The sequence below is a fragment of the Corylus avellana genome, chromosome ca6 (assembly GCF_901000735.1).
Source record: "Corylus avellana chromosome ca6, CavTom2PMs-1.0".
Lineage (NCBI taxonomy): Eukaryota > Viridiplantae > Streptophyta > Magnoliopsida > Fagales > Betulaceae > Corylus > Corylus avellana.
Genome location: NC_081546.1, coordinates 7,695,724 through 7,714,615, shown reverse-complemented (window position 1 = coordinate 7,714,615; position 18,892 = coordinate 7,695,724). Strand labels below are relative to the sequence as shown.

The 18,892-nt window shown below is 36.3% G+C and overlaps 1 protein-coding gene across 1 annotated transcript; it reads right to left on the bottom strand.

Moving 5' to 3' along the window:
• Positions 1–3,696: 3,696 nt before the first annotated feature.
• LOC132184634 (aminopeptidase M1-like) lies at positions 3,697–14,016 on the bottom strand. Its single transcript, XM_059598342.1, has 19 exons — positions 13,779–14,016; positions 13,435–13,580; positions 11,444–11,546; positions 10,968–11,154; positions 10,788–10,881; positions 10,451–10,604; positions 10,221–10,325; positions 10,013–10,129; positions 9,795–9,908; positions 8,418–8,600; positions 7,994–8,276; positions 7,786–7,907; positions 7,610–7,707; positions 5,648–5,825; positions 5,450–5,564; positions 5,297–5,364; positions 5,125–5,199; positions 4,313–4,390; positions 3,697–4,051 (listed from the first exon to the last, which is right to left on the bottom strand). The coding sequence occupies exons 1-19, from the start codon at positions 13,992–13,994 to the stop codon at positions 3,869–3,871; spliced, it is 2,619 nt and encodes an 872-aa protein (XP_059454325.1). The 5' UTR covers positions 13,995–14,016; the 3' UTR covers positions 3,697–3,868.
• Between the last annotated feature and the right edge of the window lie 4,876 nt (positions 14,017–18,892).

Genomic DNA, 18,892 nt, shown 5'->3' with positions numbered 1-18,892 from the left:
CCGCGTGCAGAGCAACCAATCAAGAAATGGGAAAAGCCTCCCCTAGGTATAGTGAAGCTTAACTAGGACGCGGCCATTGACGTTGGGAAGCAGAAAATGGGAGTTGGAATCATAGCACGTGACCATACTGGTAATGTCCTGGCAGTTTTATGTGCATCGAGACCTCTAGTCACATACCCAGCCGTCGTAGAAGCCATAACCGCATGGAAAGCCACGGATGTCTGCATGATCATGGGATTCTCCAAGGTCATCCTTGAAGGAGACTCACTTGAAGTGGTTAAAGCTTTGTAAGGAGATGATTGGTGTTGGAGCAGATTTGGCTCTCTAATTAATGATGCAAAGTTTACTCTCAATAGTCTTCAAGGCTGGCATGTTTGCCACACAAAGCGCTTGGCCAATTCTACAGCTCACTTGCTAGCTAAGCACAGACTCACAGTATCGGAAGACCAGCTCTGGCGGGATGATTTCCCTCTTTGTATTCAACATTCTGTTCTCCTTGACAAAGGTCTTCCTTGAGTTTTGAGTAATGGAATACCAATTCAAAAAAAGAAAAAAAAAATCATAATCAAATTCCTAAATTAGGCTAATCTAATCTTCATCAATCATAATCAAATCCTTAACTTTAAAGTCATTCAAATATACTCTAACAGTGTAACTCATTCATTGGAGAGAAACAAAATAATTAATTAAAAGAAATATAACGGGTACCAATGAATGAACTACACATCAGTTTGATAAGACTCTTGATCAAATATTTAGTACCCCTAGCATTTTTCTTTCCCAAAAGCGAGTTTCGATCTTCTTTTTTTTAGTGTAAAAAAGTCTAAAAAATACGTTTGAAATTTTTTACCAAACAAACTAATTTTTGTTTGACACAACTTTTTAGGTATTAAAAATACATTTTTAAGTTTCCTAACACAATTTTAAGCAGCTCTAACATGGTATCATTGCCAAAGTTTATGAATTCGAACCTTAACTTCACATTTTACCCCTTATTTTAATTAAATATTCTATGTGTTAGGTTTCATTTATAAGTTCCCACAACGATTTAACATGATATGTTGAGAGCCAAAATCATAAATCCAAACTTTGTCTATTGGGCCTCACTTTATTAAAGTGATGATTTAAAGCCTATGAGAAGATGTTCCTCGTACTATGCTTTGATTCATAGTAAAAATTCCCTTTGTTGGAGAACACAAGTGCGGTTATGACCATCCTCTTTGGAATAAATGCAAATATTGCATTATCTTTTTCAAAAATCGTTGGTGCCATTCATGTACATATTCGATTCTTCTAATTGAAAAAGGATCAAATGTCATGCTCAAGGCTGATTTTGTATCTGCCAGATATCAGAGAAAGCAATGAGGAAGTTCGGTCCTCTTTTTTTTTTTCTTTTTTTTTTCTTTTTTCTTAAAAAAAAATAAAAAATTATTTTAAAGGTGTGAAATATAATTTTAAAATAAAATGTAAAAATATATTTTTAACGCTTTGTTAAATTTGTTGTTTTTTAATGTTTTGCTTAAAAATAACGAAAAATAGTTTATGTAGGCCTTTTGTTTTCTTCTGGTTCTTTTTTGAGTTCAAACTATTGACTGATAGCGAATGAGTTATTAAGTTTATGGAAGAATTGTCATTGATGAAAGAGACAGAAACCAAAGACGTGATTCGACAATTTATACTGCAGATTTATATACTGATTGTGATGATAACATTTATAAGGTGTTGTTTTGTAATGGCCCTACAGGCTATTGGATATGTCATAGACAGTACTAAGGCCGTAGGGTTTTCCATTTGTATCTTTGGTATTGTATGATGGAACATTTTGCTCCATATTGATTTTGCTTCATATTGATTTTGCTTTATCAGGTTTGGGGGTGGCTGAAACCACCCCCAAACCCACTGGGAGTGGTTTCAGCCACCCCCTGGGCTCGAGCTACCCCCATCCGGCCAAGCCACCCCCAAACCAGCCAGATGGGGGTGGCCTGGCCACCACCATGGCCAAAGGGGGTGGCCATCCACACCGCCAAATGGCCAAGCGGGTGGCAACAACCACCCCCAATTTTTTTAATTTATGTTATTATCTTTAAAAAAATATATATAATTTTTTAATATTTTTAATTCTTTTTTTTCTTTTAAAAAATTAAAATTAATTATAGGACACGTGATGCAATTTGGTTGGTGCTGACGTAGCGTTTTGTTAAGTTTTGGACGGAATTTTAATGGAGGTACCATCTCTGTCTTTATGAAAACCACAGGTACCTCCTATGATAAAAATGAAAACCTAGGGGGCAAAAAATAAAGAGTTCAAACCTTAATGGGTTTTTAGTATTTAACCGTACTACTTATCATTTCAGCTAACAAAGTAACAACTTTGAAGAAAAACCGAGTTCACCAACCGCCATGGGAGTAGGGAATTTTGGTTCCCTCCTCCTCCCCCTTCCCCCCTACTCCCATTTTTTCTTCCTCCTCCTTCCCTTCTCACCTCTTATGATGCTCAAACCACCTCTTTGGAGGTCCTATCTACTTCTTTGGAGACCCTATCAAACGCCCTTGACGTTTTATCCGTGTTCAACAGCTTAGTCGTCTCCTCCTCTACCGTCAACCAGTTCACTTCCTCCTCCAGTCATTCACAACCTCAGATCTTCCCCATTTTTAAAATTTTGAGATTTGATTTTTTTCAAAACCATATCTATTCATTTCAAGAAGCCCCAACCCTGCACCCGCCACCCCATCAAGCTCCTAGGTCTTGTAGCTACAAGATGCCTCCAACCGCCTTCATCCGGCCACCATGCGCTAGAGCATGTTCAACATGCGCCGACGCATGAAGACTGCATCTTGGCGTCCATTGCTGGTGCGTGGCTCACACCCAACCGCTTCCTTGCCACCTTCCTCCGCCCCGCCCTCCAACAATGTTGCAGTTTTTGTGTATTTTTTTAGTTTTATTGTTGTTGTCTTGTTTTAGTGCTCAAATTCAATCTGTTTCAGTGCTAATTTCGCCGCTGTGTTTTGTTGTTGTGGTTAAGAAATGTCTCTCAGTTGCAATTGTGGTTCTTAAATTCTCTAATGATAAAATTATCCACAATGTCACCACGGGTTTCTCGTATTCTATTATCTCTAGTGAACTCCTTGCTATGTTGCTAAAATCTCAAGATTGCATTTATGTCTTTTCTATTTCGTTTGTTATTTGCTTTAATTATAGTGCATTTTATTGTGCACAATGTGTAATTAAATGGACCGCTTCTAACCTTGTGTTCGAAAGTATTTTTGACTAGTCTCTCATTATCTCTTTCTTTCGGATAAAAAATGAGAACAACCCCCTTTGTAACATTTTCCATATTTGCTTTAAAAAAAAAAAAAAAAAAAACTCTGAAATCGGTGTAACTATCATTCTTTTTTCTAAGCCAACGAGAAAAGTTTAGGAAATCTAAGTATTACTTGAATGAACCTAGCTCTCAATTAACCTGATAATAGCAAATGGGCTTCAACTACTCAGCCAAAATACCTATACTAGACTAAAATGAATGGGCTCCAAATCGGAGATGAGCCACTCCTCTTGGTTAACTTTGGGTTAACACCAAATATGCAACTTAAACTTGCATGTAAAAGGAAAAAAAAAATAATGAGAAAGAACAAGAAAGGAACAAACCATTCAAGTTCATCCATCATCCATCAACCATCATCCATGCAAGAAAAATAAAGGCAAAAGCCATAATTAGAAACATCGAACTCCATAAGATATATTCTCAATAGACTAATGTTTGCATGTCCCTGACTCATTATTGTCTCCCATGTTCTGACAAATTTTAAGCTGTGAAATTTGATCTGGTTGCCTTTTTCTTGAGAACAATGGCCAAACAAGTGTCTCCTACTAGTTCATCTGTGCCAATTCCTTCACGGTGTTGGCAAGATGTTCCTCTTTCTGAACACTTAAAACCCAATTTGCATTAATGGAAACCCGCTCAATGCTCTGCCTCAAGTTTCTAGCCATCGACGGCTTAGTACGGCTTGCAAAAAACTCCTCTATTTCTCTGGCCTTCTCAAATGAAGTAAACTGGGGGGAGGGATGAAACAGAAAAAACCATAAGCATCAACAATGACTAACTAATTGCATGTGAATTAAAATTCAGGCACAACATTTTATGATACAAAGACAAAAATTGATACTTGTGGAACCAACAACACAAAGAAGGATTTTGTAATAGGTGTTCATTTGTTGATCAATAAAATTCTAATCATTCATCAAACCAAAAAAGAAAAAAGAAAAAAAACAACAGAAGAAGAAAGAGGGAGGGAGAGAGTGAGAGAGACAAACCGGCGAGACAATTGCACTGACAAAACGAGTTATTAGATATCCGGAACCCCAGGTTTTGAAAATATGCTCCCACTTATCCTGTATTTTAATCATATATAAGAAGAAAAAACTAAGGCATTAGATAACAAAAGTGGTTTGTTGCGCATCCCTCGATAGTTTCTTAAAACCAACCCTGTGGGAGATTATAATTATGATGAATACAAGAATAGACTAACAGGGGCTAAGTGCCACAGAAAATCAAAAAACAAGTTTCTCTTCCCTTCATGTTATAAATAAAAAGAGAAAATGCACTTTATCCCCTGAAGTTTGATAAATTTTTCAATTTGAACCCTAATATATAGAAATTTGTAATGTACCCTCATAAAATTACAAAATTTTGCAATTCAAACAATCCATTAATTAATTCGGTTTGAGAAGACGAAAAGTTAACCACGTGATTCTAGTCATTCACCTTAAGCATACGATATTCTAGTCGAACTTCATCTTCTCAGGAACTCAGTTATCTGATTTTGATCAGTCATATGATATTTCACAAATACTCGAAGTTCATAGCAACGCTTCCAAAACTTGTCTTCTTGGGAGTCGTGGAAAATGTCTAAGGTCTACATGTTACCTTTGTGTAAAACCCACTTTTTCTCTACCAGATTAACGTACATGCTACAAAATACATGAGAAGCACCATGATGCTAGTTTTTCTTTTTAAGGAAAGAACGTGAGTGCCATGTCCCTTGTATCTAGATAAGTGATCTCGGACCATTTCGCTTAATTGTGCATGAAATGTTTGCTTTTTACATAGCTAAATTGAGTCTTACCTTCAGCCACGTCCAAGCTGTTTCACGTCCTTCTCTACTAACAGCAAGTCCAAGAACAGCATCCTGGCTACGAACCTAGATCAAATGGGAAATAAAGCCAGCATCAGTGGCCCAAGCCAAATCAGACCATAATAAAAATGTTTTGACCTCCACAGTCATAAAATTCAGATACCTCAGAAGACAACAAAAAGTTAAGAGCTTCAAGAATTATCTTGGGATCAGGAGAAGATGCTAATGAACCTACAACCACACAAAGATACATGATTCCAATATACCAAAGATACTCAGATGCTCTGCATCATTTAAAATAATGATATGTTGTTACTTAGAATGCGTGTTTTCTCCTGGCTCAAATCAGTCTCCCGGTAAACTCTTAGAAGAGATTCATAACCCAGTTTGTTTAAGCTGGTGACTCTTTGCATTACAGCCACATAAGCTGCCTGCAACCACAGTTCTTTATAAATTTCAGTAGGGATTGTATATGGAGAAATGTTAGCAATTGTGCAATGCTTCTTTTACCAACCTTTCTTAAGTCAGGAGGGAGGAGTGGTGTATTTCTGTCATCTAAGAATGCAAGAAAACGCCTATTTGCCTCATTTAGTGTCAGTTCATGTCCAAACACAGCAAGCGCAGTCAAAATCTCTCCTCTCAACATTGCATCTAGATGGTTCTCACCTTGCTTAGGCTCCCATCCGAGCTTTCTGAAAAGAATTCAGATAGAATATATATAAACAAATCGAAGAATGATAAAGAACCACTATCTGCTATTTATTAGCCCTTAGCAGCTCTATTTAGGAAAGAAAAAAATTGACATAATTCAGAATATATATAATTCATAGGAGCATCATAATCACTATTTTCATTATATAAGAAATGACAATCTCGTGCTCTGTAGTTGTATTTTGACTATTTTTCATACCTTCAGTACCTTAAATTGCATAAAAATAATACTTTCCAAATCAAGTAGAATATAATTGACATCAAAGAGATCATTTAGACTCCGTTTACTTCGACGTCAAATGGTTTTTAGAAAATGATTTCTGTATTTTACGGTGTTTACTTCGACGTAAAATAGTGGTCAATGGAAAATATTTTCCGTTTAACCGAAAATTCTTCTTTAATTTTCGGAAAATGGTTTACGGTTTTGAAAATCGTAAACCATTTTCCGACTATGAGCATCTTATTCTTAAATCGATGGACCTTGCCAAGACCCACCCAAAACCTCGCCGGGACTTGTTCGGGACCCGCCCGGGACTTGCTCGGGACCCGCTCGGGACCTGACCGGGACCCTCTCGGGACTTGATCGGGACCTGCCCAGGACTCGCCTCGGACCTGCCCGGGGCTTGCCCGGGACTTAACCGGGACTTGCCCGGGACCTGACCGAAACCCCCCCGGTACTTGATCGGGACCTGCCCGAGACATGACCGGGACCCGCCCAGGACATGCCCGAGACTTGACCGGGACCCGCTCGGGACTTGCTCGGGACCCCGACGAAACCTGCCCGAGACTTGACCGGGACCTGACCGGGATCCGCCTAGAACCTAACCGGGACTTGCCCGGGACTTGACTGGGACCCTCCTGGGATTTGACCGGGACCCGCCCGGGACTTGACCTAGACCCGCTCGGGACCTGACCGGGACCCACCCGGGACCCCAGCGGGACTTGCCTGGGGCTTGCCCTGGACTTGACAGGGACTTGCCTGAGACCTGCCGGGGACTTGACCGGGACCCGCCCGAAACTTGCTCGGGAACCCGGCAGGACCGGCCCTGGACTTGATCGAGACCCGCTCGGGACTTGATTGAACCTGCCTGGGACATAACTGAGACCCGCCGGGACTTGATCGGGACCTCGCTAGGACTCGCTCGAGACTTGACCAGACTTGCCCAAGACCCGCCCGGAACTTGCCCGGTCGAGTCCCGATCAAGTTCCGTCAGGGTCCCGGGCAGATCCCGTCGGGGTCCCGGGCAGGTCCCAGTCAAGTCCCAGGTAGGTCCCGGGCGGGTCCCGGTCAAGTCCCATGCGGGTCCCAGTCAAGTTCCGGGCAGGTCCTGGGCGGGTCCCGGTCAAGTCCCGGGCAAATCCCGGTCAAGTCCCGGTTAGGTTCCGAGCAGGTCCCGGTCAAGTCTCGGGCAGGTCTCGCCAGGGTCCTGACTAAGTTCCAGCGGAGTCCCGGGCAGGTCTCTGCGGGGTCTCGAACAAGTCCCGTGCAAGTCCGGGTGGGGACCTTATTGGAAAAAATATATATAAAAAAAGATATTAAAAAAAAAAATTATTTTCCGTGTGCAAGGTAAACGCCATAAAATGTTTTCGACGGAAAATATTTTTAGGAAAAATGGCTTTCCTGAAAATATTTACGAAGGAAACAATTTTACGTTGAAGTAAACGGAGCCTTAATTGCAAAAGAAAAGTAGATAGACTAGATCCAATGGCTTATAAACAAAGGCCAACCTAGGAGTTTCAATTATTTATTTATAAGATTACTTACTCCGCAGAATACTGGAAAAGGCTAATAAAAAACTGTTTAACGTAGTCCAGTAACTCAGGGGTCGCATCGGCTGCAATTGTTGCAACTTTTTGACTCATCTGTGAATAGAGGGACTAGGATTAGGCCTAAGATCATAACTGAAATTAACTTAGACAAGATAAGGATGTGAAAATTACACTAATCAAATTAGATAGCACGATATATTCAGTCTCCTCCCTGTAAGCACCCATCAAGGTAAGCAATGTGCATAAAGACTGCTGGCGAGCCATACAAAGTGCAAATGAATCATCCAGAATTCCTGTTAAAGGAAGACGTTGTTAACTGCTCTTTTTTTGCTGTCAATAGGAAAATGCAAGTATGAATGAGTACTAATATCCCAATTACCAAATCTGTCTGTTGCAGATAAGAATTTGTTCTCTATTGCATATCTAAGTCTGGCTGCCAGGTCCTCATCATATTTCACCCTATAGAAACCAGTCTGATCCACATTAAGTTTTATCCAAGTAAATGTGGCATCCATTTTATCACCCAGGATTTCCTTGATATCAAGAGTTTCAGACTTTGTTTGCAATAGAAAATCCTTTTGCAAATCATATGCGCCACAACACAATGTTATCGGGATACTCCACTGTCCATCCCCATGGGAACCACTTGACAAAAATTGTGACTGCCATTATTATATTTATCTCATTAAGTTCTCAAAATATTGTTAAGTGAAATATCACAAAATGAAACAACTAACGATGCAATCGAGTTAACATATGTCAGTTCAAGATAAAATAGGTGGAAAAGATAAGACACAAGAAACCTGTTCGAACTCCAATTTGTTTTCTTTGACTTTGACAGAGACAACGGGGTATCCTTTTTGCTTTGTCCACGAATTCATTAGCCTTTTCACAGGCTCACCAGATCCCTCCTCAAGGACAGCCCATAAATCTTCTGTCTTTGCATTCGAGCAAGCATATTTTTTGATATACGAAGCAAGGGACCTCTGATTGCATAAATGAATTAGAAAAAAAGAAACTAGCAAAAACAGCCAATTAAAAACAAGGAAAAAAAAACAAATTTAGAAATGTTAGAAAAAATATAATTAACTGACTGACAGTTACATCAGAAATATTTCTCAAATGAGGAAGCCATATTGTGTTTCTTAATTTCTTTTCATAATTATCTGTAGAACAACTACTTATCACAATAACTACTAGATCTCAAAGTCCAGCTTTGCACAGACCTTATATTTTCTTACCAAGCCATCCAAAGACAAAAATGAGATACTTTCTCTCTGTCCCCCACAGAATTGATCCCATGCTCGCAAATACTGATGTCATCTTACCTTATGATATGAATTCATAGTGGTGATCTCAATTATTCAAATCAAAAACCATCGTATTCAACTCAAATAAGCATTATCAAGTAGAAATACTTTCTACTAATTTCTTATCAAGATATGAGTATCACAATTTTTTCTATATATGTAGAATTGATTACTTCATCAAATAATTAATTGCTAGCATCCAACACATTAATCAATATCTCCTAAACCTCTTTCATGAACTATATTTCTATAATTCGACATCACCATCCAACTATTTTATAAGTGAAACCTGTCTAACCTCTTCAGAACACACAAAAATATTGTCTATTTTTTATTTTTTTTTATTTTTTATGTTTGGAAGTATTAGTTTTTGATGGTTTTCTATGACATAAATTTCACGTGAATTTTGTTAATCAACTTCGGACAGCAGCAACAGCTTCCATGACAGTAGCAACTACTTCCACTTCAAAATTCAGCAACAACAGTTTCAAGTTCCAAATCCTCTGCCAAAGATCAAGTTTATTCAAATGAGGGCTCTCAGTCAAAGAACCAGAATGATTCAAGAGCTGAACAACAGCCCCAGTTGTAGCCTTGTAATCTTGTTATCGTTATACCTTTTCAATTTAAAATTTGCCACTAAAACTCCATGATATGTGGAGATTGTTTTGTAAACAGTTCTTTATATATACAGTAATACTCAGCTTGGTATGGTATTGAGCAACCAAACCATTCTTTTCACAAAGGATAGATTTCATACAAATTTGATGCAGAGAAAAAGGAAGTTAAAACCACACACATAGTTTTCTTCAATCATAGGAAAAGTCTCATCTTGTACAAAAAACATTACAAGTAACAAACCTAACAACCAACCTGAAAGCATTCAGCACCGAGATAGCTTTGCAACATCCGAATGACAGATGCACCTTTTCTGTAACTTATTGCATCAAAAATTTCATTGGTCTCGGCAGCATGATTTATCTCCACCTAGAAAAGGTAAACTTAAATTGGGATAAACTCAAACAAGTACTAAGGCTAATTCCTCAAAGAAGATTATAACAGGGAAAAAAACTTAACCCATGAAAAATTACCTCAATGGGATGGGACTCTGCAAGCCCATCCAGCTTAAGACCCTCTGTAAGTTCATCAAGAAACTGAGTCCATATATTCCATTCTGGGAACAAGCTATCAGTTGCTAAATAAGAAACCTGCGCAAATGCCATAATCGGTATATAATTTTAGAATAAAGTGGCGCAATTAGGTACAATAATATATAGACATGTGACCAATGCTACATACCCATGTTGCAAACCCCTCATTCAGCCACAGATGTGTCCACCATTCCATTGTTACAAGATTGCCAAACCACTGGTGTGCCAGTTCATGGGCTACGACAATCACAACCTTTACAGTGGCCAAAAATAATGATTAAACAATTTGTGGGGGATTATTATTAGAACAATAGCTCCTTATAACATTACCCCCACTAAATTATACCAAAAAGAGCAATATTCACAAGTGCACATTACCCTCTGTTTATTGGATGCCGCGGAATGCTGATCATCATAGAGCAATGCTGTTTCACGGTATGTGACTAAACCATAATTCTCCATGGCCCCAAAAGCAAAATCAGGGATTGCAACCATATCCAATTTGGGCAGAGTGTAAGCCACAGCAAAGTAACTGTAGAAGTTATCGTGGTCAATCCAAATTCCAGATAATGCAGCATAGACACTAAAATATTGCAAATTAAGGAATCACTAGTAACCACAATCCAGTGTCCAATTAGATGTTCTGTTAAGGTAAAGAATCGTAATTATGTGATTAGTGATCAATAATTTGGCGGTGATTGACTGTAAAACTTACTTTTTGTATAATTCAAGTGTCCTGACGGCTACACCCAGAGCAAATTTCCCTTGATTTGCCTTACCAACCTGACAGTATACTCGAACTTTGACCCCTGTATGGAGATGTAGGATTGATTACACTTTCAAGAACAAGGGTCGTATCACCACAAGAAACAATGGGCGTAGAGTATGATTTTACCATCAGATGTACGATCTTCCACATAATCAAACAAACCGACAACAACTGCCACCAAATATGTGGACATTATTGGCGATTCTTGATATGAAACTGTCTTCAGATGCCCATCAACTTTTTCTTCAATAATAGGCATGTTGGAAAGAGCTACTAGTTCAGATGGCACATCCAATGTAATTTTGAATGTAGCCTGCAACTCTCAACGCCAGAAAAAAGAAGGGCCGAATAAGCTTTTGCTTGCATTCATTTGAAAACACAATTACATCTGCATGAGAAGCAGATACTTCCTTTTTTTTTTTTTTTTTTTTTTGTGGACTTTCTCAAACATGCATTATTAAAGTTCATTTTTTTTCTAGGTTTTCTCAAACATGCATTTAGGAATTAAGAAATGATTTCAGCAAAAGATGAAAAGACGTATAATATCGTAAATCAGCTAAACGAGAGAGAGAGAGAGAGAGGGAGAGGGAGATTGCAAACACCTTGCAAGCAGGTTCATCCCAACACGGAAAGCATCGCCGAGCATCAGCCGATTCAAATTGTGTAACGGCCATGTTCTTCTTCTCACCATCATGCTCATATGTGCTGGAAAGCAAAACAACTACTTCAGTACATAGAAGTAACTGATAAAATTGTCACTTAACAGGAAACACAAGAAATTTAGCTCCATTTAATAGCTGTGGAAAACCAGGTAAAACAAGTTGCAAATGGCGACTTCGAAAATCTTTTATTCCAGGCCCATTGGACTGAAAGCTACGCCATCAAAGTTGTATCACTGATCACACAATATTAACTGAAAATTCTAATTGATTATATCATTCAGCATTGGAAATAAGAATTCAATCATTTTAAGAGTATTTGATTACATCTCAGAAAGGGTAAACTGTGTCTCATCTTTTGCGAAACACAAAAGATTGTTCAAACCTAGCTAGTACTTATGTTGGACTCAAATTTATTCCAAAATTTTCTTTAATTTATTTTAATAAGTGCAAAATGGCATCTAAGATGTTTAGGCTTTTTCAAAAATTAACGTTTGGATTCCTAGATTCTATACAATAAATAATTGTTAAGAATATTAAAAAAAATATGTAAGAAATGACACTTAACACTTATTAAGTAAGTTAGAGATTTTGTTTTTGTTTTTGTTTTTTTTTTGTGAAAATTCTTATGACGGCCAACCTAAGACTGATTCCATGACAGTTTGTCTATACTTTGAGGATGTAAGTAAAATTTTTTCTACACTTGTGGACATTAAAAAAAAAAAAAAATCCAAAAAGAAAAAGATGTAATTTCCTTTTCTTTTTTCTGCTGCCTCCTTTAAGTTTTTATAAGAGCATTCTCAGCAAACTCCCTAAAAGGGGAGTCTGTCCCCTATGTATAGGGAATATGTCTTAAAAATTGCAAAAAATGTCCCACAGTAGACTCCCTAAATGAGCCTCAATCATGAGGATTATTACAGTAGAACCCAAAGTATAGAGTTCCTCTATTGCAATCCTTATGATTATTAAAAGAAAATAAAAAATAACGTTTCTCTCTCTTCTCTACTCTCTCCTTTCTCCTCTCATATATATATAAAATTAAAAAAATAAATATTTTAATGATATAAGGAATGATTAAGGAAAGTTATTGGGGTGTATTTTGACATAGAAAAACAAAAAATAGTTTAGATTCTTAAATGTAGGAAAAATGACGATGAAACTAATGGAAATGCTCCAAGTATCGCAGTTTTGTCATCGGATTGATGTGGATTCCCCCTTCCAGTTAGTTCTAGTGTAGCTTGTTCTGATGCGTCGGGTCAAGATTTTTATTAGACAGGGCCTTTGGCCCATTTCCATTGTTTTCACCGGCACTATTCATGCTAGATTTGTGTTATCGATAGGGTCTACCTTTATTGTCTTTTTTGTGTGTGTATTTTGTCTTGTTTTTATATTGTTTTGTTTGTTCTTTAGTTAATGTAATCTTATCTTACACAAAACACACCAAAAAAAAAAAAAAAAAAAATTGTGAATTTAAACAACGGTTTCTGTTAATTAAATAAAACTTTACATGTCCTATTATTTTTTCGTTTCATTGGAGAGTATTGTCAATTAGGCTTTACTTAGCTTTTCTTATCCCACTATGCATAAATGTAGAGAAATGTTATAAACAATCTTACTTCTATATTCTTAAGCACACACATGGTACTAAATTTTGGATGACACAATATTAAATTTTGAATTTAGTGTCACGTAAAGAAATGTGCATTTGAAAATAAATGAATGAGAGTGCATGTAATGTTTCTTTAGCATTGTTAACTAATTGAGACTGGGCAAATTATTCATCACCGCAACAACAATGCTTATAACTTTTGCACTATGATTCAGCTTTACTGTCGTTTTAGTTGTTATATATATCAGATAATCTTTCTCATCAACTTAAAAATTAATATATATATATATATATATATATATATATATATATATATATATTCTACCTTCTGTAGAATCCCTTCATTTTGTCGTTCAAAGTTCCTTCAAACCCGATTTTCAGAACTCCGATACCAATTGGAAGTGTTTTAGCGAATGCCAAAACCAAAATCTCGTCGTTTTCAACCAAATCAATTTTTAAAGGCCTCAACACCTGCCCAAAATTTCACTCATTATTAAGCATCAACGGCAGTGCGTTTGGACGCCTCAGACGAAAACTCAGCCTCGCAGAAAAAGGTGGGGAATTAAGCAAAATGGCTGTGAATGATCAATATATAGTATCCACTTTTTCTTAGTAATTTTGATAAATTCCAGCAACCAAATCAAGTTTAATTAGACAGATAGGGGATACCTTAGAGAAGCCTTGGTTGGTGAATGAAACGGAGCCGTTGGTGATGGAGAGCTCGGCCGCATTGAGGACGATGAACTTGGTGTTGGCGACGATGTCGAGGTCGATGGAGACAAAGCCGGCGAACTTGCAGGCGGAGAGGTCCGGTTTGAGGCGTATGTCGTAGTGTTTCGGGACGGCGAATTTAGGGAGGCGAGGTTGGCCCATGAACTGCTCCATAGCGTTTCTCTGGTACGTGTTGTAAAGATCATGAGATGAGTGAGAGTGATATGCAGAAAGGACTAGAGCTCAGCAATGGGTTGTATAAGTGGCTTATCAGTAATGACTTTCAAGAGAATTTTATTTTAATTATTAAGAAAAAAGAAAGAAAGTATTATTCACTTAAAACACATCATATTAGCTCATGGAAAGTTTGCGTAAAAGTTTAGTGTGAAAAGTAGCTTTACTCTGTTTTTATTAGAAATGAATATAGTAAGTGACATGGCATTTTCTTTTTTATAACATTTATATTATACCGAATGGTGTGACATGTTTTAAGTGATTCTTTATGTTATATACTTAAAACAAATAAAAGTATAAAAATATTAGGGGTCAATAAGTTCTCTATATTTGAACCATAATTCTCTTATAAATTCAATAGATCAACTATTAGATTTGTAGAGTCATCATTGACTTATGTGGGGTCTTGAATCTAACTCACTTAACTCATGAATGATCCGTTTGACTTGTATAATTATAAAATTAGATTTTTGTAATCTTATTTGCAAAAAAATAACCTAAACTTTCTTTCTTAGAGTCTTCCAAAGAATTAATGTTGTGAAACTTGATTTAATTTTTTTTTTCCTTTTATTTATTAGTGATATGGTTATTCATTTATATGAATTAGTATCAAATAACAAGTCAAATAAGTTGTGTTTAGGTTAACCCAACATGACTTATTTATTAAATAGGTTATGTGGATCGGGTTAGTCAACTCAACACTAACCTTTTATCAAACAAGTCAATTTCATATTGTGTCAAAATTGACCCATAACAGGTTGTCAAATTGGTCGACCCGACACAACAACCTAAATTGCTAGTCATACCTGACACAAACCCCATCTTCTCAAAATTTCCTTGCCAAGCTACATGAAAATGCTGTACAGTTTTGTAGAGTGGCAATAAGGGTGACTAAACGTGGCTCTATCACTTATTTTGAATCGGGACTTCTAGTAATATGGGCAATATTTGTGAGAAAGCTCATATGAAATTTATAAGTAGAGATAAATTTTATATTTGTTGTAAGAAAAAGTGAAAAAGTTATGTTTTGTATTGTGTTTTTTGTTTGAATAATAATAAAAAGTGATTGATATGATATAAAAAATAAAAATATTTTAAAGTTGACTTTTTTTTAAAAAAAAAAATTGAATTTCCCGTCAAAAGGAGCCACCGATCTATAAAGTCTCTTTCACAATTATTGTGTAAAAGCAAAATTAGTGGCTCTTTCTTTCCACTTATTTTGTAGAGAAAAATGTTTGTTAAAAATTGTGGAACAGATAGCAAGAAATAACTTTCATACCAAACTACGACGACGCTTGGATTGGATAGTTGTATAAGAGACGAGAGCGACGATGGACCCAATAACGAGGGCGCCGGCGCCGACAAGCAAAGCCACATAGGTTGACATCTTCTACAAATTTCAGAAATGATATTTTCCGCAAATAGGAAACAACTGCACGTGAGTAAGACAGAGCTACTTCAATGGTGTCTTTTGGTCGGACAAAGTTAGTTGTTGTGGTCAGAAAATTGTATGGGCGGCGGGCGAGTGAATGAAGAGAGAATGAAGCATTTGACTGCTTATTAATAAACATCAATTGCTTCATCTGTTTGCAATTGAGTTTGCTTTGGAAGGAAGAAAAGATGGTATTCTTTTCTTTTCTTTCCTTTTCTTTTCTCTCAGTTTTTATTCTTATGCAATGTTCATTATGAAGGAGAACACTGTGTAAGTCTGTAAGATAATGAGATTCAAATTGAAGGAAGTATAGTACTGCAAATGGCAGATGCACTTCAATCAAATTGATAACATTCTTTATGGTAAAAGGGTGTTCAATCCAAACATGGATTTAATTTCCTTATAATCAAAGAAATCTGAACATAATTTAGATAAACATAGTCATAACAAATAGATAATCTTAAAAAACATGACATCACATGTTTTCACCTTCTTCTTCTTTTTTGGCTTATCCTTTACTGTTCTTCTGAAATTAATTCCTTCACTTTTTAAAAGTTCAAGATTTTTTTCCTTTCATTTCAGTTTTCTCTCTTTGTGTCATCACTTATTCATTTTCTTCTTTTTCATTTCACTGTCTAAGCTTCTCATGTGTGGTTCCCAGCGAATATATGTTATTATGGTTATGTACAGGTAAAATAGTTACAATTGATCACTCTGTATGCCTATTATGAATTTTTTTGATTCAATATGTCTTTTTTCCTTTCAAATTAATTATTTTCTTCACAACTAAGGTGTTAGAAGAAGGGGAATATTAAATAATAATATGGAGGCATTCATGGTTTGAGGTATCAGCTGCTTTACATTCTTGTCAATGAGTAGTACAATAGATGCTTTACTAAGCAATACTTTTCTCAACTTTATAAAAAGCATTTGTATTTTTATAAAGTTGATTCTTCCAAGCTAATGCAAAGCAAAACCCTTGCTTATCCCATATATTGCTCCTATTGTTTCGGGTAGATATCCTTATAGAACCATCTATATTTATTAATACTTTGTTCTTCCTACCTAAAGCAAAACCCTTGACTAGGTGTGTGATACCTTGCTCTATTCCGTATTGTTAAAATATTAATTAAATGATTAAATTAATTATTTATTTATAAATTTAAGTTTCATGGAAAAGTGGGTGATTTATAGAATTGCATTCAGCTTTTAAAGTAAAAAATATATATATATATATATATATATATATATATATATATATATATATAAATGCTTCATTTTTATAGCATGTTTGGAATTACCTTAGGGTGGTAAAAAATATTTTTAACGCTTAGAAAGTTATGGGCAATGCTAGGGGTACCAAATTTTTTACAAGATGTTTACTAAACTAATGTGTAACTCATTCATTCGGGAGAAACAAAACAATTAATTAAAAGAAATGTAACGGGTACCAATGAATAAAATACACATTAGTTTAATAAGACTCTTGATAAAATATTTAGTACCCCTAGCTTTTTTCTTTCCTAAAAGCGAGTTTTGATCTTCAATTTTTTTAGTGTAAAAAAGTCTAAAAAATATGTTTGAAATTTTTTACTAAACAAACTAGTTTTTGTTTGGCACAACTTTTTAATTATTAAAAATACATTTTTAAGCTTCCTAACACAATTTCAAGCAGGCTCTAATATGGTATCATGGCCAAAGTTTATGAATTCGAACCTTAACTTTACATTTCACCCCTTAATTATTTTAATTAAATATTCTATAGGTTAGGTCTCATTTATAAGTTCCCACAACGATTTAACATGATATGTTGAGAGCCAAAATCATAAATCCAAACTTTGTCTATTGGGCCTCACTTTATTAAAGTGATGATTTAAAGCCTATGAGAAGATTTCCTCGTACTATGTTTTGATGCATAGTAAAAATTCCTTTTGTTGGAGAACACACGTGCCGTTATGACCATCCTCTTTGGAATAAATGCAAATATGGCATTTTCTTTTTCAAAAATCATTGGTTGCATTCGTGTACATATTCGATTCTTGTAAGTGAAAAAGGATCAAATGTCATGTTCAAGGCTGATTTTGTATCTGCCAGATATCAGAGAAAGCAGTGAGGAAGTTCGGTCTTTTTTTTTTTTTTTTTTTTTTTTAAGGTGTGACATATAATTTTAAAATAAAATATAAAAATATATTTTTAACGCTTTATTGGATTTGTTGTTTTTTTATGTTTTGCTTAAGAATAATGAAAAATAGTTTCTGGTAGGCCTTTTGTTTTCTTCTGGTTCTTTTCTGGGTGCAAACTATTAACTGATGGCAAATGAGTTATTAAGTTTATGGAAGAATTGTCATTGATGAAAGAGATAACAACCATAGACGTGATTCGGTAGTTTATACTACAGATCTATATACTGATTGTGATGATAACATTTATAAGGTGTTATTTTGTAATGGCCCTAAAGACTATTGGGTATGTCATAGATAGAGTTGAGGCCGTAGGGTTTTCCATTTGTATTTTTGATATTGTATGATGGAACATTTTGTTCCATATTGATTTCGCTTTATCTAGTTTGGGAGTGGCCGAAACCACCACCAGTGGGTTTGGGGGTGGTTTCGGTCACCCCCAAATCGGCCAGATGGGGGTGGCCCGGCCACTGCCATGGCCAAAAGGGGTGGCCAGCTACCCCCCAAATGGTCAAGAGGGTGGCTACGGCTAGCCCCAAAGTTTTAATTTTTAATTTTTTGAAAAAATATAATTTTTTAATATTTTTAATTCTTCTTTTTAAAAAAATAATAATTATAGGACACATGGCGTAATTTGATTGATGCTGACGTGGCGTTTCGTTAAGTTTTGGACAGAATTTTAACGGAGGTACCATCTCTATCTTTATGAAAACCACAAATGATAAAAATGAAAACATAGGGGCCAAAAAAAAAAAAAGAGTTCAAACCTTATGGGGGTTTTTAGTATTTAACCATACTACTTAACATTTCAGCTAACAAAGTAACAATTCTGAAGAAAAACCGAGTTCACCAACCGCCACTTTCTCCTCCCCCTTCCCCCCTACTCCCATTTTTTCTTCTTCCTCCTTCCTTTCTCGCCTCTTATGATGCTCAAACCACCTCTTTGGAGGCCCTATCTACTTTTTTGGAGACCCAATCCAACGCCCTTGACGTTTTATCCGTGTTCAACAGCTTAGTCGTCTCCTCCTCTACTGTCAACCGTCTGTTCACTGCCTCCTCCAGCCATTCACAACCTCAGATCCTCCCCTTCTTTAAATTTTAAGATTTGATTTTTTTCAAAACCATATGTATTCATTTCAAGAAGCCCTAACCCTGCACGCGCCACCTCATCAAGCTTTTGGGTCTTGTAGCTACAAGATGCCTCCAACCGCCTTCATCCGACCACC